Source organism: Manacus candei, unplaced genomic scaffold, assembly GCF_025592945.1.
Source record: "Manacus candei isolate 608988 ecotype Guabito, Panama unplaced genomic scaffold, ASM2559294v1 h1tg000061l, whole genome shotgun sequence".
Classification (NCBI taxonomy): domain Eukaryota; kingdom Metazoa; phylum Chordata; class Aves; order Passeriformes; family Pipridae; genus Manacus; species Manacus candei.
This window is the reverse complement of record NW_026138109.1, coordinates 8337411-8359460: the sequence shown is the minus strand read 5'-3', so window position 1 is coordinate 8359460 and position 22050 is coordinate 8337411. Positions and strand designations below refer to the sequence as shown.

Genomic DNA, 22050 nt, shown 5'->3' with positions numbered 1-22050 from the left:
GCAAAAGCGATAAAAATAACTGTCTCCCTCAATCCCATGCCTAACTGTGCACACTCATTACAAGGGACACTATCAAACACTCCAAACCCACAAATGACAAGGAGTCCCAGAGTGCCCAACTGAACGAGCACTGAAGAATAAGTATTCAAAAGGAAGAGTTCAGGCAAGAAGATGCATTAACAGTAGAGTGTTGTGCTTTATATGACAAACGTATGGATCTCAGGAAAAAAGTGGTCTCCACAGCTGTCACTTGAAATCCAGATGAGTGACTTCAGTCCCTCACAAGGCTGTACTACCTCTGGCGTCTCGTGAGCTCACTTAATGAGACAAGTTCTCCATTAAAATTTTCAGTCTCATTTTCTGTAACCAGAACTAAAATGGTTCCTGACTCAAATGATGTTCTCAACATGATTGTGAGTAAAATCATTACTGCTGACTTCTAAAAGCAACAGCATGCAAGAGCAGGTCCTTCACCTTGCCATAGAAGGGAACAAAGTTCTTTCTTACTTAAAATCACAGAATAATTTAGGTTGAAAAAGACCTCTAAGATCACAAAGTCCAACCATTAACCCAAAATTGCCATGCTCACCACTAAACCATGTCCTCAAGTGCCATATCTACACACCTCCTAAATGCTTCCAGGGATAGTGACTCCACCATCTCCCTGGGCAGCCTGTTACAATGACCAACCCCCTTTTCAGTGAAGAAGTTTTTCCTCATATGTGACCTAAACCTGTCCTGGCATAACTTGAGGCCATTTCCTTTTATCACTTGTTATATGGGAGAAGAGATCAACCCCCACCTCACTACAGCCTCCTGTCAGACCATTGTAGAGAGTGAGAAGGTCCCTTCTGATTCTCTCTTTTTTTTTTTTTTCTTCTCCAGGTTAAACAGTTCCAGCTCCCTCAGCCGTTCCTCATCCAATTTGTGCTCCAGACCTTTCCCCAGCTCTTTTCCCTTCTCTGGACACACTCCAGCACCTCAATGTCTTTCTTGTCATGAGGGGCCCAAAACTGAACACAGTCACCAGTGCCCAGTACAGAGGGACAGTCACTGCCCTGGTCCTGCTGCCCACACTGTTGCTGACACAGGCCAGGGGCCATTGGCCTTCTTGCCCACCTGGGCTCACTCTGGCTCATGTTCAGCCACTGCTTTCCAGCACTCCCAGGTCCTTTCCCACCAAGCAGCTTTTCAGCCCCTCTGCCTCCAGCCTGGAGCACTGCAGGGGGTTGTTGTGACCCAAGGGCAGGACCTGGAACTTGGCCTTGTTGAGCCTCACATGATTGGCCTCAGCCCATTGATCCAGCCTGTCCAGATCCCTCTGCAGAGCCTTCCTACTCTCCAGCAGATCAACACTCTCACCCAGCTTGGTGTCATCTGCAAAGTGACTGATGATGCTCTCAATTCCCTCGTCCAGATCATCAGTAAAGGTATCAAACAGGGATCGCCCCAGTACTGATCCCCAGGGAGCACCATTAGTGACCAGCCCCAAAGGGATGTAACTCCATTCACCAGCACTCTCTTGGCCTGGCCATCCAGCCATTTCTTTTCCCAGTGAACCTGTTCAAGCCATTAGCTGCCAGTATCTCTGTGTCAAAGTGTCAAAGGCTTTACTAAATTCCAGGTAGACAACATCTCCAGCCTCATCCACCAAGCAGATCTTCTTTGAGAAAATTCCGCTGTCTGAAGTTTTAGAGCAGAGGCATTCATCAGATGCACTGTAAACTTATATTCTTCAAACAAGGTACTATTGTTCATGACTCAACTCTACAGAGTAAAAGGAGTTTTTGAAATAACATACCAGAAAACAGAAGACGTCCTTAGCATTTGTTTGGTTACCTCCAGTCAACAGAATTGTTGTCACTTACAGAGAAGAGAAGGGGTGGGGAAAGATGTAACATGGAACTAAATGCATCTATTAAAGACTGATGAGATATTACTTCATTTCAAGGCAGAGACCAACTTCAAGGTAATCCAGACTTCCAAGAGAGGTCAGAGTATGTCATTTGTCTTCCTCTCCTCTACATCTTAGTAAGTAGCTCAGCCAGCCTGAGAACCCATGTATCTGTGTGGTCAGCTTTGACTATTTTGGTTTCAGATCAGCCGTTTTCTTGCATAAACAAGAGAAACTCATGTATCCCTGTTTCTGTTTATGGTACTATGAATCATCATTGGCACATGACAGCCCTGAATGTCTACATGGTCTGTTTTTACCCAGGTTCCAAACTCTGGAATTATAAAAGCAAATTTCCAAAATGAAGAGAAATGTATATTACTATAAATCAAAGCCAGACATGTCAGACATTTTCTGGCATATGCCATGAATAGATGGCAACCAAAATCTCTTATACCATGATATTGAATGCATTCACTGGATCAGAGACAGGTAATCAGACTGCTATAAACCATAATCACATGCAACACATACGCAATCTTTGCTGATGCCACCCCATCAGTTATATTCTGCTTATATAGAGAGATGAGTCCAGCTGTCTCAAGAACTTAGTAAATTTGTCCTATGGTGGATAAAATCCCAGGACGAGAGTCCTTACAAATTTCAAATGGCAAACTGTGCACCAGAAAAACTTTAAGTTTGAACTTTAAGTTTTTGCAGCTCAGAATGAAAGACTCAAGCTAAATCTTAGGGTATTCAGGACTAACTCAAAGAGATATTTCTGCAGGCAATCATCCTGGTACAGACAGATAACAAATTCCCACCTTCTTAGCTGAAAGAAAATTACACCCTTGGCTCTCATGAAAAATCTTTCTGCCATACAAAGACCAACCTATAGTGCCCTGAACTGATAATCACCTGGCTTTCATTAAATAAAGACACTTCTAATTAAACAACCTGATCAACACACAGAAATGTGTGCTTTGCTGGCAAGAGATGGCAAGCAATTTATCTTTCAATATAGTAATCACTTATATCACGCTATCTGTAATCTAGTGATGAATAAAGGTATTTACATTATGAAGTACCAGATCAGCCTGCAGACTTTATTCATTTCAACAGCAAGAAACAGCAAGTCTAATCATTTCCACTTTAAGAAATAAGAGTCCAGTTGATGAACTATTGCTACTGGCCCAGAAGCATTTTCACTTTTATTTTACATGTTCTCACAGGATGATCACCCTTTCTGAAGGGCTAGTGAAGAGAAAATACAGAGCAGAATCACAGAAAAGTTCAGGTTGGAAGGGAAGTCTGCTAGTTGTCTGACCTACACCTCACCAAAACAAGGTCACCTTTAAAATTACTTAAGGTCCTTGTTAAATTGGGCTTTGAAAGTCGCCGGCACTGATTTTCAAAAAGTCAGGAACTTCAGGAATGTAACATTAATCGCAACATACAGGACATGCCACATTTAGAGGAATCAGAGAATTCCAGGAACGAGGAACTGGTGAGTCAAGGAGGTTATAAGTACATGAGAAACTGTTTTTCAAGTGTCTCAACTTTTGAAAAAGGCCAAATACTGCAGAACCAAAGGGCATGTGCACAGGTCAAATGTACAACAAAAGTGCCAGTATATGGATAGACAGCTGGGACGCTTACACTCCTAATTACTAGGAGTAAACAGTGAAGGATAGAACAGAAGTTTTCTTCCTCAAGGCCTGGAGCATAATACAAAACCTTTGAGAGCAAGTGCATTCTTATGCAGCCCTGATTCCACAGAAGAAAGCCTCACTCCCACTTCAAAGGGAGCAGATGCTGGTCAGTATGGCCACAATGCACTATCCCAGCATTATAGGGGAGAAACTGCAACATCAGATCTAAGTGCTTCTCTTATAGCAGGCAGTCCTACAAATTTCTTAAATTCTCATATAAATCCAGAGATATCGTTTCACAGGAGTAACAGTATCATCAGAAGCCTACAAAGCCAAGAGGATATTTTGCTCTTGGAGAATGGAAGGGAAGGTACTGTCTTCTTTCCAGATTTATCATCCAACAGCAAAACAAACATCAGAGATGAGTGTTCACCCAAGGAAAAGATTTCCACAGGAGGGACAGTTTCTAAAGCAAAGTGCATGAAACAGAAAGAGGCATCTTCAAAGAAAAGAAAAGGAAAATCAAAATATCTTAAAAAGACTAGAAACAAGGCTGATTAAAGACTGTAGAACAAAGAGATGGTGAAGTGGCACAGATCTCAGTTAAGTGGTGAGTGAGCTCAGGAGTGAAGTGCTTATCTCCAGGAATACAGCTCATTCACACCCAGCAAGCAGACTGGGCAAGAATGGTTCTAATGTGGCACACATTCCAGGGGACTGAGTGCAGGTGAAACTCTATTGGGAATGCTAGCAATACAGACATACTTCAATACTGATGTTTCCTTTTCACTTAGATATTTTTATCCATTTGTGCTGCTCTTCGGTGTTAGCATTTTTTTAGAAAAGACAGGTAAATTAACTATGTAACAGGTAAATTAACCTAGTAACTTAGAGGTAAAAGGAAAAAAACATTATTTTTCTTTATGCTATTACAAGGTACTCTATTCCAGACCACCCTGTATTTGAAATATCACTGCTAATCACTTTGAACACACTTGAAGAAGCACCCAAAACATGACATTTTGAGTAAAAAACAGAAAGAATGAGGACAAAAACATTATCTCATTTTTACAGATAAGAGAGGCACAGAGAGAGATCAGAGGATTTGCAGAAAGTAACACAGGTAAGGCAAGGCTATTCCCCATAGTTACTCATGCTAAAACTGTCTCTGTCTGGTCTAGTAAAATTATTCCAATACCCTTGGGTCCCTAGTCAAATTAGTTCTTTATTTATTATCCCAGTTCTCAAGTATCTTTCAGATGGGCTCATCCATTGTTCCTGTACAGCTGGGTAAACAGACAAAGTCAATTCTATCATGCAGGTTTACCTTATAGCATTCAAAACCTTTTGCATATGTGGGATTTTGTTTTCTTTAAGCAAGCTAAGAATGTGTTTAAAGGTGACCTGTGTTGAAAAAAAAAAGAAAAATTGAATAGTTTGGTGACGATCACAAAGGAAAGGCTTCCAACAATTGACATGTTTCAGTATCTTTTCCAAAGAAAAAAAAAAAACTCAAATAATCAGTGTTTGAAGATTTAATATGTAATCAGTCTTATTAAGCCAAAAAAAAAAAAAAGACAATGATACAGAAAAGAATCTTAGTCGCTGACACAAAAAGGAAGAAAGGCTTTGTAGTTCTTGCAAAAAAAAGGTTTCCTTTGGACTTTATAGTGAAATGACACAACTGCATTCAACAATTTTTAAGATGAAGAAGTGATTTAAGAGAAATAGTAAAATTAGGAAAAAAGTGAAAAAAACCTAGCCTCCCAAAAAGTCAATTTTTTTAAGATTTTATGATACGCTCAAAGCAGACCAGGTCCTTCAGGATGTTTGCACTGGTGCTTAGCACAGAACAGTACCTTTTTCCTGATGAGGGCCACTGGCAGACCCCAGACAGGAGGTAAACGATATAATACACAGGAAGAGGGGAGATGATACACCACGGAAAATAAATTCTTGATATTCCTTTCTGTCTATAATCCCACCCTATATCCATCCACTTTTTCTACACGGGGAAGAAGAACAGAAGCTTCACACACACACGCAACAAGAATCTTTGTGCAGCAAGGAAATTAGCAGATGTGTTGGTAATCTTTCACAAAAAAGAAACAAAAGCTCCCAGCTGTACTTGTAATTCCAAGATTAACATTAATAAGCAGTGTCGAGATTACAGGTATTATCTTTTTTGAAGGTGATACAGCTCAAGAACCCCAGTTCTGCAGAAACTCAGCTGCCTGTCCAACTTCTGTGCCTCAAGTCCTACCCTACACTGCAGAACATCTACAGATTCATCTGCCAGAGATATGCCAAAGCAAACTGGATTCTTGCCACTGTTTGAGATGGCAGTGAAGCAGCAAGTATATAAAGTAGGTCAGATCTGATTACCTAGAACAAGGGCAATTTTCTTAACGTGTCTGTGTAAAGCTTCTGAAAATGGTAAAGACTGAACATTTGGGAGCTGCAGAGAGAACATCCAAAAATAATTTTTGATAGAAAAGGTTTAACTACATTTTAATATGAATGGTATTTTCTATTAACATCAAGGCAGAAGCCTATTTTTCAGTAGAGCTCTTCCCTTATACAAGTGCTATCTCTCTGAATCTGTCTGAGTCAACTTTAGTGACCACTTTAATATTCACTTTACAATTAATGCTTCTTTTTATGGGTTGGTAGAAGGTAAACCAATTTCAGTTCGGCTTCTAGGTATTGAATTTATTATAAAAAGTTATGTACTTAAAACTCCTATAATGAAACCAGAGGCATCATGAGATATTAACCTAGAGTTAATGCTGAGAAGGCCAGTTTGAATAATTCAATTCATGTCACCTTAAGTATCTTTTCAAATGGAATTAACTTTATCTCACAAAAAAAGGAAGCTCTATGTTCCAGTTACTGATTATTGACTCCACAAGAGTTCTGACTTAAATCATCTTACCACCATCTTCCCAGCAATTTTATTCACTACTACCAGGATGCTTCTTTACATTTTGAGAGCTGACTTTTGTTATAAAGAAGTAGTAGTAGTAGGTAAGAGGAAAACATGGCTTCAGAATTACTGCTATCATTAGGTGATACTAAAAGAGACAAAAATAAAAGTTAACACCAAAGTATCTGCATTAGTTCAGTATAGCTACAAACCAGCCACAGGCATGCAGCCACTGCAGTCCTTTGCCTCCCATACAAGTCCACCACTTTTTGCAACAATGCCATCCATGTTTGGTAATGCTGCCGTTCTCTTGACCTGTTAATTGCCCTATTCTAACAGAAAACCCTGCATGTAAGCACTGAGAGGAGATGCTTTCAAATCTGTGCCCAGAGGAAAGTGACAACTCATGGTCAGCATTATGGTGCTTAAGAATGAGGCAGGCAGGCAGGCAAAAAACAGAAGCAGGAGATGTTAAGATTTAAGGGTAGCGCTAGAAATTACTCCAAATAAACAAGTAGGAAAAAGAAGGGGAAATTAACAAAAGGAAGAAAGAACAGCTGAGAACAGACAGAACAAAGAAGGGCATCAGTGCAGAGTACAACTGTGTAGTACCATGTTTCTGCAAGACACAGGAAAATCGGAACATTGTACATCAAAACACAGATACCCTGGTAAGATCAGCAGTGTCTTGAAATAGGAAACACTGATTATCTCTACTAGAAAGTCCTACAAAGAGAAAACTATGTGGCAAGATAGTATATCCTGATTTAAATTCAGACATATCCAGGACTTCCTTAGGTCACCCAAAAACGAGCAATAGGCAAAAGATTCCAAATTGATCTGGATTCAAACAAAACTGAGGAACACTTTCTGTAGCCCAATATTTAAACAAGATGGCTTTTGTCAAAGTCCAGCTCAAAACAGAAAGGGAGAGTATAAAAGTTTCAATGGGGCAGAAAGAGCTGGAGTGGGCAGCACTTGAAGCAGGAGGAAACTATTCTGGGTCTGTCCCCTTCCAATTCTTTCCTCTCAAAAATCCCTCTCTGTTGTGTTCCCATGTGGGAGTCCCCATTGAGGCAGACAGCAGAATGCCCGACTAAACTACTGTGTTAAGACAATACTCAAACAGAACTGAGAGAGACCTATCACGACATTCACAGTTTAGGTATTAAGACAAGAGGTATGTGACAATGACACTAAAGTCCAACAAGAAGCAGCCCAATGACCTTTCCTGGGTTTGGAAAGCTATCACATGAAGAAGTGTGTTAGGGTGAGGCAGCCCTGCAAATCTCTCCACAGGTTCTGAGCTGTGAGGAGAAACACAGCACAAAGGGCTTGTTTGAGGAAAAAAAAATGGTAACAATTTATAAAGCCAAATGCAAAGAAAGAGAAAACTGAAGAGGAAGACTAGAAACATCAGAAATATTTTGCAAGCTATAAGAAAAAAAACAGTTGAAGCATGCTTTGACAGGTTTTTATCTATGCCTACAAAGCTTTGCACAGGGCAAGAGGACTAGGGTAATTTCAGACCTATTAGGCTGGAGCTGTAAAGTATGTAACAATAAATGAAATGTCAACCTCGATATAATATCTGAATTTGCATTTGTGGACAAAAGCACCTGTAAGTATAGAGAAAAGAAATAACTGGATCAAAAATAAGCTTGATAGAACTTTGCACATGAAACCAGAAAACAACTTTAAAGAAGTCTCTGTATATACATGGACTGAGTGATTAGGAAGACAGTCAAACAAGAGGAGATGAACGTGGACTGCTGAACCACCAGACGCTGATTTGACAGTCCCTGGGATGAATGTTTCCTATTATCTGCTTCCATGCTTCAGAGATGTAGATGTGGTGACACCAGACATCTCTATTCTAGGGGCTAACCTAGTACAGGATAAGTGTGTTTGAAGTCGAAAGGACAGAGATGAACTGTTAGCAGGGCAAAACCTGAGAGAAGTATTGGTATCACCCCTAACACAGCTGCCACAGTGCTGTTGGACTACAGGCTCCTCCGGACTGTTTTCCATGGAGATCCACAGCAAGCTGCATACCACAAGCCACAACACAGACATCATCCATTCTCAGAGAAAAAGATGCTTGTTTTGAAGATTCTTGTTTCTTGTCTGCCATCACAAAATGGATGGCAGGCAATAATACAAAAGAATGGAAGTGAAATGTTTATAAAGGTTAAAAGCCCGACAAACAGCTCCGTGTCCAACAATGTATTTTACAAATAAAAACCCATCATCAAAAAACAATTCCTGATGCTGATGAAGTCAGAGTATTGCTACCTGCTTCCTGAACAAAATCAGAAGACTCCTTCCTGCACAGGTTCCTCAGAAGCAGGATGTGTCTGTGTAATTCTCATAGCAGGGAGCCACTGAGACACCAGAATCAGGCCTCCTTCTGGATACGCTGTGCTGACGACTTTACTTCTAGCCCTATTAAAAATAAGCCTTTAAGACTGTTCCAGGAAAAGAAAAGATCAAGGGCGTAACCTATACAAAAAGGCATGGTCTTAGGTAGGATGGATTCTGGAGATCTGCAGATGGAAGCTATTGGAAGGGAACAGCAGGAAAGAACATCAGGTACAGCAGTTTCACATAAGCAGCCTTCAGTTCCAAGGTATAATCTGCTATCAGAAGGGATGCAAATCAAGTACCTAGCTACCAGAAAAAAATCTCAAGCAATCATGTTTTCAAGGCTTTGGGCACATACATCTGAGAAACACTTTACAACTTAATTTAACACATACCTGTAGTCAACATTTTCTGGTTTTAACTGCATATATAACTATAGGTCTTCTATAAACAGCTCAAATCAGATGAGCTGCTTTACAGACTTGAGAAAGCTCTTATTGACCAAATACATCATCTGTAATGCCCTTTTCAATCATGAAAAGCCACAGTGAAGATGTGAAAGGCTATATCTAGAGCGACTGCAATTATTTTCCTGTTTAAGAAACAGAACAGAAAAGAGAAGAGCATTTTAACTTTTTCCTTGGCAAAGGTATGTGTTCCTGTGATTCCTACTCCAGTACAACATGATCAATTAACTTCACCCATTTTATTGACCCAAAACTTGTGGGGGTTTTTTGTTTGCTTTCCTGCAATCCATTTATTAAGGGAAGGACTCATGGGAAACCAATCACAAAACAGTATTCGACACTTTATGATGCAAGACAATACACTTAAAGTTACGGTTCTAATAAAAGAGAAAAGAAGTTATGAATATGTCATTTGAAAAAAAAGGAGATGGGAAAAAAGAGCTTACCTTCTGCTCCTTTTCCTTGGCAGCACTGAGTTCAGAAAGGGAGTGTGATAGTTTTTCCTGCTGCTCAGCTAGGTACTTCTGATAAAGGCTCAAAAGTTCTTGGCATTCTCTGTACTGCTGCTGCAGAGGTGAGACATCAGAAGTTAAGGGAAAAACACTCTTTAGTGAATAGTTAGAGTCAAATATATACCAACTTACTTTGTGTAAATCTGATTTAGATCCATAACAGTTCAATTTAAAAACAGATACTGTGTGTTTGAGTACTGCCTAATGATGATAAATCTGCCTAGAGATGAATGTTCAAGTACACCCTTCTTTCTACTCAGAGAGTGGAAAAAGAAGAATTGCACCAGCAGCAGGAGGCAGGTGATGACATTGTTTCAGTTGGAACGACTACAATACTGATTCTTATTCAGCAGAGCCAGCCATTACCAATGTTTATTTATAAATAAATAAATACCCAGCCAAGTAAGTAAATAGTCCGTTTTTAAGCACAGACATGGATTCACAAGCCCACATATCCAAATCCAATCTCTTTGCTTGAGCACCAGTGGCTCAAAACCCCACAGCCACAGATGCAGCGCTACAGGCCTTTCAGAGACCAGTAATAATTTTTGGACAGTAATCTGGAGAAGCAGCAACTGTGGTGTTTGCAAGGATATTAGCAACAGTGTCCTGCCTTGCTTGCAGCATTGAAATTCCAACAGGAGATAAATCTGCTCTTCACCTGTCATTGTGTAATTCCCTCCCTTGCTCATGTAGCATGGTAAACCATTTATGCTCCCCTCTCTCCCCCCTCACTTTTAATTATGCATGCAGATGGGATAAGGGCTCGCTGTCCAAAGAGATTACTCTGAATAAATACTTTAATAACAAGTCACTGCAATTAAGGTAGGGAACAAAAACTTCTTCAATCTATAAAACGGTGTTGAGTTACAGATTTCCTTAACACTTTTATGATCTAATCATTGCTTCTGGGCAAATTCATGTTGCAATCATTTTTGCCAATCATGGCTGCATAAATAACTCACTGCTTTGTTATTCCCTGTTATGACCCTGAGGGTTTCTTTTTTTTTTGTTTGGTTTTGTGGGGGGTTTTTTCCCTTCTTCTTGTTCTTTCACAGGAAGGGTGGCCTTGCCAGGGCTTTTTTTGTTGTTGTTGTTTGGTTGGTTTTCTTTCCTTTAAATAAAAGGCTACTGAGAGAATAGGAAAAACATTTTTGGAAGAAATGGAAGGTTAATAAACCCCAATGTTGAAATCAATCAGGAGAGCTCTTCTAACACCTTTGCTCAGCACCTGGAAATATGGGAGGGTACAAACAACGGCCTTAACAAGCTAATTGCTTTCCAGAGCCAGCCTGCCTGAAGCCTGAGCTGTTTTACATTTCAGTTCATTTCGTCAGAGAGCACCAAAAGGCTGAAGTGATTTGTGGTGGTCTCAGGAGTCTCTGCCAGCTATGATGTATATAAAAGGAATTTTTTATTCCAGTTGTAACCATAGGCAGTAATGTTTATAGTAGGTGAACATATTAGCCTGGACGCAGGGCATGAATTTTACTCTAGAAAAAGCCAGTTCATTTATACAGCCTAAGAGTTAAATGTCGGTATTTGAAGACAAATTATAGGGAAATTCATTTAAACCCATGTTATGTGGCAGAATATAAAAACAGACAGTCCTATCTTTATCAATTTTTTACAGCCATCTTAATTCACTTTGCTTCCAGCAACCCCTTCCCCACAAAACAGATTTTACCCTCTCCTCCCTCCAGCTAGCACACTGCTGGCACAAGGAATGAGCACCTAAACAGCCTTGGGGCACACAACTGATGGCCATACACCTACCCTCACTCTTGCCACAGTGTCAATATCAGTCCTGCTGGAAAGCCAGGCAAGCTCCCCCTCACTCCTAGGCAAGTGCACCATTAAAAAGATGACCAAATTGTGTTTTACAGACTGCAGAGCACTCACTGTGCACATGATGGCACCACCTTTTGTGTGTAGTGACCAAATTTACTTAAAATAGTTTCAAATGCAACACGCAAAATTAACATTAGGAAAGTATGCAAGCAAACCCTGATTGTCCAAGGGTCAGTCACATGATTATGAGTGTGAAGGGCAACAGCTCACACAAGTTTGAATGGCAGCCAAGATGGCCCTAAAATTCTTGTAAGATTTGGTCAGCAACAGTAACAGTTAAAACTCTCTGTATTAGAAGATTAAAACTTTGTTCATTCACACAATCACTCTACATTAAGCGAAGTATTGTTACAGCCACCATAGTCTAAGAGTTTAAAGCCCTGCTTTGCTTACTAAGTAAGTAAACATGAAGCTTCAAATATGAAAAAAAGAAGTTCATTTGTTTAAGATGCATACAGAATAGCTGAAAATATGGCAATTCTCAAAAATGTGCTGGTACATTTACTGCAGAATATGTTCTTAAGAAGAAAAAAAAAAGCCTTAATATTAGATCTTACTCTTCCATTCTATTGAATTTTTGCTAAAAGCAGCAAGATGATCTCTTTTTCTTCTCCTGTAAATTAGCCAGGCAATATACAACACAGCCACAAAAATATTTCAGTCATTCAGATACAACAAGGGCACACATCTACTCAGGTAATACAGTCTCTAGACAAACACATACGTAATGATAAATAATTTCATAACCTGCTTTTAAAAATGAAAAGTTGCAAGGTTGAAAAAACTGCATAGGACAAGTCCTTCAGATTTGCCTTCCACAGAAAAATGCACACATTAGGTATTTCTTCATGTGTTCAGGAGCACAAATATTGGATTTGCAAGATGTTAGTTACCTGAGAGAAGCAGTACTTGGCATTTCACTGAACGGTAATTTTATGTCCAAGAAATATGCATTGGAATGTATCAGAGTAATACATTTTATGCAGTTTGTTAGTACAGTATTAAGGTTGTACTTGGAAGGGGAGAAACAAACAAACAAAAAAATCAAAATCAGAAGCGCAAAGGTTAAGATTTCAACAGCCAAATTTGCACGTCATACTGCAAGGACTATACATTTTAAATAATAAATTAGTTAATTTCATCACTGAATGTAAGTCAAAGAATTCAGAGTTCATTTATGGCTCTTCAGAGATAATAGCCTCAGTGGAGAGAGAACTGGCTTTGAGAAAGGGGACTGCCAGCATGCAGCAGTGACACGCTGATGGTGTCCAGGGGGTTCGGCAGGGAACAAAGAACTTTCTCTTAGGGGCAAAGCTTCACAAGAAGGCACAGTCAACCTAATGCTCAACCGCTGCCAAAGACACTCTCCTGCTCACTCCCTCTGTCCACACCAGCTCCGCAGACCCCACACCTCTCACGCCAGGACTCAGCAGACTGACCCACTGAGGCAAAGGGGCCACCAGGCACAAGAGCCTGCACAAGATGAGCAGGGGGAACAGGCACCTGGGAGCAAAGGACACCTCTCCCAGCAGCAGCCATCTGCCTGGTAGTGTTTATCCACCTTGCAAAGTTTCAACCCTACTTTTCCTTCAGTTCCACTCTCAAGCCTCAGGCTTTTAAGTCTAGTCTATGACTACATCAACTAGTCACAGCTTACTCCTTGCTGAAATACTTTTAGCCTCTCACAAGCTGAAGGAGGACAAGCAGCTGCAGTTCCTTGTTCCCAGAAACCGGGGGTGGAAGGACCAACCTCTACTGTGCCCACTGACCTCCTGCACTGTTCCCGGTACACTGTTTCCACTGCCACTTCGACTACAAGTGAAGGCCAGCTTAAAATCTGAAGTGTTTTGGTTTAGAGCATGTGTTCACACTACAGCAGTTTAAACAATGAGCTACAGTCAAGCTACAGTCAAGGTTTCCAAATTAAGCCAACACCAGTCTACTCCATGAGAGCTATTTGCTGAAGGTCCGTTTTTCTTAAATCACTTACTGTAAGAGGAAAAAAAAACCAAAAACAAACCAGAATGTAGAGAACCTTCTCTTTAGAAAAAAAATTATTTTTTTTGCCCTGTATCATTACAAAGAAATGTTTAGTTTTACCTCCCTTTATTTAAAAAAATAAAATTAAATTTGAAGCATTCTCCAATCACAGGAATCTAAGGCTAGAAAAAGGTTTTCTAGAAGCTATTAGCAAGGGAAAAGAACACAGCTAATGAGATTTTTTATCAATCAATCTAATAACAAAGGCCCTTCTGTATCATCAGAGTGTTCGTGAGAACTCCTCACCTAGTGACTCTTTCCTCAGTGGCTTGTCACAAGCATTTTTGGGACAAGCAGAAGCTCTAATTACACAGAGGCAAAGTGTGGCACAAGGTGTCTTTGGGCATGTCTGAGCACAGGGGTGCAGCCCAGCAGCCCCACACTCCATACTCCAGCTCCAGGACACGCGTCTTGCAGCTGTAGAGTAAGCTAGCACAGCTCAGGCCCAGCACCAACAGACCAGATTCATCCTGCACCTGATTAGCTTAGAGTACAAGTTTGCCTGCGCTCACCCATGCAGACAAGCCCTAATAGACTTCCCACGCATCAAGGAAGATGCCCAGGGGATGACTCATTCCTGTAGTCCCTGACTTTAGCTCCAGCTTGGACTGTCCTTTCACTCAGGGTTGCATACTCTGATCCATGGCCAGAACAGAACACAAGAGCTGAATCTCCATCTTCAGCCACAAGATGCTGCAGCCCCATCAGCCCCCATATCCAAAGGAAGATTCTCTAGAGACTCAGAGCTCCTACAGAGATATGCAAAGATGAATAAAGCAAGCAAAGAAAGGAAAAAGTCAAACACAAGTTAGATTTAAATTTAAATAAGACAGCAATAACTTACACTTTGTGGCAGAAAGACAAGAAACTTTCAGTGGTATGATTCCAGCACATGGAAAGCTTTTTGACATCTGCAATCATGACCCCGGTAGCTGAAAACACAGGTTTTTTTCAATTCCTGTTTAAGGACATGCATCCAGAAAACAGACTAGTTATCATCATGTTGGCAGTTTCAGCAAAAACCGAATTCCCTTCACTCTCTCAGGTGGTCCCTTCAAGATAAATGCTATGAAAAAACTAGACAGGGAAGGAGATGCTGAGGTAGTGCCACTGACAGAGGGTTGACTGTGAAACTGGGCTAAGCAGTGAAAGAGAGGTCTTTGCTCTCCAAAGAAAATTCTCCTCAGAATAAGTTGCAGGCAGACCTGAGCTTGCCTGCCTATCCTCCAACAAGGCAGGTATAAGCCAGACTTGTTCAAGCTGCTGTGCGCAGTCACAGCAGCACAGCATCAGGTACCTCATCCCTAATCTAACTGACCTTGCTTTGATGTTTTTGGGAGGTTTTGGCATTGCTGTTTCTTTCTTTTTTTTTTTGGCATCAAGACCAACACTATGCCGCTTCTAGAATGCAGCTGGACTGTGCCTGGCAACTTGAACAACATCACAGCAAGCTCACATCTGTTTAACAGACACACCACTGCATCCACAACTTGACACCATGTACCATTACAACATTCCACTGTACGGTTGCTCAGTAGCTCAAAAATGCCTTTAAAGGATGCTGCAAGAGTGAGGAAGCATTTCACCAAACTCAGGCAAAGGTTAAGACCCCCATAGCTGGGTCTCCAAACAGTGCACCTACAACCCTGTACCTACAACTAAGGATCAAGCTACATCTAAACACTCACAGAACAAGGGAACAGAATTTGTAGAGTCTGCAGAGTCTCAAAGGCCCAGACAGACTCGTGGCAAATTCCACTACAAGTGTGCTCAGTTTGAAGTGGACCCACATTTTTTCCATGCATCACCCAAGCATATATTTTTCACAGTATTTTGACACATAAGGCAATAGGGTTTATTTTCTGCCTTGATATTTTGCATATCAATAGGAGAAAGATACCATGCCTTTTGGGAAAGAAGCAATATGTATGTCATTCTGATTTCCACCTGCAGGCTTTCTTCTTCCTAACCAAAGAAAGGATTAAAATAATGCAGCTTCAACTACTTACATATGAAAAGTCATATGAATAAAAATAAACTGCTGGCATTAATGAATTAACATCTAAAAGGAACACTTTAAAATATAAACTAAGATATTCTAAGCTCTTTCCTTTAGCATTTAACAATTACATACTTCACTGGAAGCTGACCCACATTTAATTTTAAAATACAACTTCTGTTTAATACACAAAGTCCTGCACTTTGACAATCTCATCTCATCTGAGAACAACAACGGGACTGCATTTTGGAAATCAGACTATCCAGGCACAGATCAAAGTCAACCCTAACATGTTTCTTCTACCTTTAAAATTAAGAGAAATAAAATAAGTAGTTTGACTCTCTGTGAATCATTGTTCTGTGAAAGGGTAGACACTAGTAACTTCTATGAAGGTTTATTATCTAAACTCTGAAGTTGCTGCAAAGACTGAAGGTAATAAAATGTTTTATGAACAACTTCACTTCACTCGTTCTTATATAACTGAGTTTATGTGGACTCTCTGGCACAGTGTGATGGCAAGAACCTGTAGGGAACTTTCTGCACATTCACTTTTCAATGTATTAAAGAAATCATCTGATGAGGGTCTGAACCTTATGAGCCTTCAATTCAAAACACAATTTCCTTCTGATCCAAATGCCTTAGGAAGCACATTTCTGAAAACACTATAAAGAAGCAAGTCACATACAATAAGACAGAGTGATCTCCAACCTGAAGCCCAACAGTTACATTTTAATTTACACTTGAATATTTTAATGTTGTTATCCAGTCAGTAAATTAACTCAAGATGCAAGAATAAAAAGGAAGGATGCATAGGGAAAAAGGTCACAAGGTCCACAAAAGTTAAGAACTTCACTTCTGTTTGAAGCATCAGCATTATGTTGTTGAATGCCACAGCTCTCATATAAAAGAATTGCTTAATACATTCCCATTCTGTTTGAAGGGAAATTAAATTTACATTCTTTGGGAATATGGTATTGTAATTAGTTCATGACTTGATTACACTTTGAAGTGAGCCGAGACTGTATATGGTGCATACAAATTAGTTAAGTTATGGTTACCTACCTAAAGAAAAGCTAACGAGTTGAGAAAGTTAGGGACAAAGCCAGGGCCATCCTTTGGAGCTTTCAGGAAGCACATTTAAAACATCAAATTCAAATCTGTTCTCTGGACTCACTTATGTCAAGTGTGAACAGAAACAAAAATGCTGTTTCCTAAACAGCTGAATTAGTTGTTTTCCAAAAAACATCTTTCCATCTCCACCCATACCACCTGTAGGCCAACTGTTAAAATGGAAAAACAGCAATAGAAGACACAAGATTTCCAGCACTGGTTAACTTCACCAGCATGATTTATTCCTAGTACTTGTAATTTTTTAATTTCTTGTATAGACGGCCTGAGTTTTACATCATCTATCAAGATGCTCTGTCCCACCCAGATGATGAAATTCCCAAGTTTGCTTTAAACATTCTCAAAAATATTGAGATGCACAGCACAAATATAGTGCATCTAAAATTGGCCAAAGAAAAAGATAGCCAGTATGATTCGATGAGAGCAAGGAAAGCCTTTAAACCTAAAACTAATTCCCAACGTAGCATGTGAACTCAAGAGAAGTCTCTATCACAGTTTCAAAATGCAAAAGCAGTTTAGGGTACAGGATTTGATCTGATGTATTGAAAATCCTTTCCACAGGATATGCCAATCAAACTGGACAGCTTATCTGCCATGTTCTCTGGTTCAAAGGTGGTTAAGGACAAAAATATCACACGCCATCATATGCCAGCCGATGTGCCTAGATCAATAAATGCAAATACCATCTCAGAGCTCGCACTTTCTATTCCAAGTGGAAAGCACATCTCCAGCCTTATCTTCATTAATACAAACAAAGGGATACTTACCAGCAAAGAAAAAAAAAAATTAAAACTAAGGTTTATTTTGCAGCCTGGCAGCACTAACAACTTTCTTTTACTGAAAAGGAAGAAAGAACATAACACACAAAAGACAAGTTATGCCACTACAAATACTGGCAAAAACATGCATTTTCATAATAATGAACACAAAAAATCTGATGACAGAAAAGCTAGGAACCTGAATACACAAAATACAGATCCCACAGATAATTTTAAAGATACTGGTCCTGGCATGGGCCATAAAAATTTTTACTTTTGGCTTAAGAACTGTGATGGCAGGAGATTTTCCTCACTGGCAAGAAAGAGTTTGTTCAGAATATACATGCTCCTTTCAGGGGAGCTCTGCCAACGACTATAGTGACTTTCAGGATTTAAAGACTTCCTTGGCATTTGCTTAGACGGCTCAGCTACCCAACCTCTTCCACTGGAAACTGCTAAGGAACTTGTTACTTATGTATTTGTCTACCCGCCAGTAAACGTAGGATGCTTTTTTTTCATGGAAGACAGGAGCCTGGAGATTCAGCCACACACAGTTTCTGTGCAAAACGGCCCCAGTACCTGAGAACAACTCTACACATTTCATCCTGTACGACAGAAAATAATCTCAACCTGCGCTGCGTGAGAAGACGGAGCCAAAAGGAAGGTACTGCACCTCTCACCATCCCAGCGCACACACACACACACACAAAAAAAACCAAAAACAGCGCTATTTTTTTCCTTTTACATATTTGAAGCGCAAAAATTAAACAAATAAAAGGAACACTGCATAATTTAGCTTTCATTTTCTATCAAATTGCTCATAATTGTAACCATAAAACGATAATACTGTGCCATATGTGCATCTGCAGAGCGGCGCTGACCGTCGCCGGCGGCGGCAAACGCGGGGCTGTGCCGACACCCAGTGCCCGCTCCGGGTATTGCCGACCCTCCGTCACATCCCCAGGCTGATTCTGTCACAGAAAAGGGATATAACCCACCACTTTGAAACGTGAAAACCCGCCATGCAATCCCCCCTGCTCCTGTTCTTCCTCAAATTGCACTCCCCGCCCAGGCTTTACGTTAAAATGCCCATCGCTGGAAACGCTTGTTTCAGTTGCAGGCCTTTGTGAGAAATAAAAAAAAAAAAAAAATAAATAAATAAATAAATAAATAAAAAACTTTCACACGAGCCTCTGTTACCATTTACACAAAGCCACGTGTCGTCTCAATACTACTCGATATTGAAGCAGAAATGTTCTTTAATCTAATTTGACAATGGAGCTCCTGGCAGAAGCCCGAGGAGAGATAAGGTGGGAATTGAGGTATCTGAGAAAGGAGGCTCAGCCTCTCACGTTTAGACACTGTAAGAGAAGTTATTTAACAGGATAAATGTGAGCTTGGAATCAAATGCATGGAGGAAAGGGGATGAAGAGGCAAAAGAGAAACGGAATGTAAAAGCTGAACTTACTGAGAGCAGAGCTACAGCATCTCCATCTCAATTAAAGAGCATGCATAGTAAATCAAAAAGGTGTCTGCTTTGCAGGGAATGAGAATGTAAGATCACAAAACATCAACCTGCTTTATAACTAAGCTAATCAGGTTTGGCCTTGGTTACTATCAGAATGGGGATCACCTGAGAATACACAGTGGTGTCTGTCTTGCTGCTTCCTTGCAGGAAACAATCGATCATCACGCCTGATTTTATATATTCCATGTGTCTCTCTGAACCTTTTCCTTACCACCCTCAAACAGTAACAATGCTGATGGAAAAAAGCAGTCTCTCCTTTAGCCAAGCTCCCACCACCCTCAGAATGAGTAAATCACTCATTACTCAGAATGAGTAAATCCTCATTTGGATCCTTACTGGAAAGGAAACCTGGCTGCTAAGGGATATTTTTCTCTGCTGCTTTCTAACATGGTTACCTCTCTATATCTTCCACAGGCAGAATCAGGCTTCAGTATTAAACTTCCTTATTTCCTCCTTTTAAACTAGTACATAATCAGAGAGGAGCATGCAGATCTTAATCTGACTACTGGCAAAGAGTGCAAGTGGCAAGATGAAAATCTCTAAATGCTGCTGGATGAAAACAGAAAAAAATAAACACCACTGAGACAAGAAATCTTGCCCTTCTTAGGAACTTCCTTCAGTGCTATAAGCTAGAACAGCACAGAACGTAAAAATCACAGATTGTTCTAGGTAATTTCATTTTTTTCATTTAAAACTATTGCTATTTTGACAGTCTTTCTAACCTTGTTAGAACACAATCTGTTTGCACAATGTAGATGAGAGAAACGCAGTGCTCCTTTTTCTAAGAGGCAGTTGAGGTCAAATCAGACTCCATACCCGCACATCAATACTAATTTTAAAGGAGGTGTTCCCAAACCTCCAAAAAAGGAAAGTATCCCAGGATGGAGTGTTGAAAAGATTTTCTTTTCCATCACATGCTGTACACGTGCCTAATTAGGTATTTCAAAACAACAAAGGCCTCCAAAAGTTGGTCCTTTCTTGTGAAATCTTAAACATGCCAAACTGAGAAGCACTGGTTTCACTGAACTGACGCCAGTGAAGAAAAGATTTAATAACAGCCTCATTATAACGTTCATTGTTGTAGGACTATTTAATATACAAGATTAACACATCTTATCTCCCACTTTCACTGAAACCTATTATACCCCTCATTAATATATGCACATTTCTACATCATTTACAGCACTCAGGTCTCAAATAGTATTGCCTGAAACAGGGTGTGTTCTGCTGCTCTTCCTGTGGTAGGTTCTTTTTGCAATAACAGTACTCAAAAATAAACCTCACAGCTCAAAATTAAAGACACAGGTAGGTAAATGGGGCAGCTTAAAACTGAGAGAAATTTTTTGAAAAAAAAAAAGGAACTGTTTTGCCAACACTCTGGATATCGTTTCTTGACTTCAGTTCCCTCACAATCAGAGCATTCACATCTTATAAGACAGGAAGCTTCTAGCTTTCCAACCCAATGAATAATGATATCCTTTCCCCCTGGAAGTTTGAGACACAGAATTAGGTGAAGTGACCCACAGTTCCTCAAATTCTGAGGCATTTTCAAAATCTTCAGATCTGGATCACTGGTGAAGAAAAGGAAGCTGTATGGTATGAACAGTACAACACTTTCCCAGACTACATACACTTGTGTCCATGGGTATACCAGGACAGACCAGAACAATGCACCTTAGTACTGTATGAAGGGGAAGAAAAAATATACATTTTTACATATAGTAGAGTCCAGGTTGGCCATTATTCTTGCACAAACAGGAGAACTGTTATGAGCTTGCAAGCATTTCAGGACAGAGAATATGCATTTATTCAGGAACTGAACAGATTCAGGTATTTACAAGCTCTTCTAAGTTCCCCCAAGTGGAAGAACTGCTCCCCATCAGAGGCTGCAAATGTTTAAAGTTTATACGGACACACCTAAACAAATTCCTAAAAAGACAACAACAAAATCCACCCAGTGTTATCAAACACAGAGAAACATTCCAACTGTGGTTTTTAATTACAGGTTTCTGGACATTGTGAGACTTCATGGGGAAAATATTATTTGCTCATCCTGCCCTTAAACTTTGCCACATTCTTGTGACTACTGCCAGTATTATAACCCTGGCCTTTCACACAGTACAGACGTTTTATGTTCTCATCATACTACAATTAATTAAAGTTAAATATATTAAAACAAGCTAAGTATAACGAAGACACCTCTTCCCCAACCATCTGAAGAGAATTCCTACCACTTGTACATTGTTAGAAAGCAATTTTATAAAATTTCCTTTCCCTCACACTTTACTTTCTAAAGCTACCCCGTGGTAACAAAATGGTTTTCAAATCAAATGGTTAATATTTATTGAAGAGAAAGAAAATTAATGACCTGGTGATTCTACTGGGAAGAAGTACTGATAGCAAAGACTTAATTTCTAGGAGCCAAATGTACAGCTCATCAGATTTCTTCTACTGTTCTTGGAAATAAAGGCGCTTACTCTGGCTGATTAATTTTGTATCAGAAAATGCGTCTTGCCAGGGCAGGCCAGAGTGACACTGACTCATTCTCATTTAATTTTGTCTGTTTGGAATTTTACATGCTTTCAGGTAAAAACAATCATGAGGCTCTGGAAGTTGCTACCTCCTGCAAGACAAAACACTCATCCCTACATCCTCACGTTTATTACCACTAAAGAATAGGTGGCATTCTGGAGGTCTTCTTGGCTTCTTACATGGAGCATAGTCAGATATCCAGCTGGATGTGCATGAACCAAGGAGGTCTAATGTATTGGTAGGGAGGAGAGAGAACCTCTTCTCTATAGCTATGAATTTTTTTCCCCCATTATAGCTCTCCATTCATCTTTGAGAAACGCTGCTAAGTGTTAGCCTTGAGGATATCAGTGCTGGAGGGCTGTTACTCCTGAAGACAGGAATTCCTAAATCCAAACTCAA

At 40.0% G+C, this 22050-nt stretch overlaps 1 protein-coding gene across 3 annotated transcripts in view; it reads right to left on the bottom strand.

Moving 5' to 3' along the window:
- The window catches only part of KIAA1328 (KIAA1328 ortholog), a 172251-nt gene that overhangs the window by 91941 nt on the left and 58260 nt on the right, over positions 1–22050 (bottom strand). For all 3 annotated transcript variants that reach the window (XM_051804490.1, XM_051804491.1, XM_051804492.1), the window contains one exon: positions 9750–9877. In XM_051804490.1, the coding sequence (XP_051660450.1) occupies positions 9750–9877 (128 nt within the window). The remainder of the gene's footprint in view (positions 1–9749; positions 9878–22050) is intronic.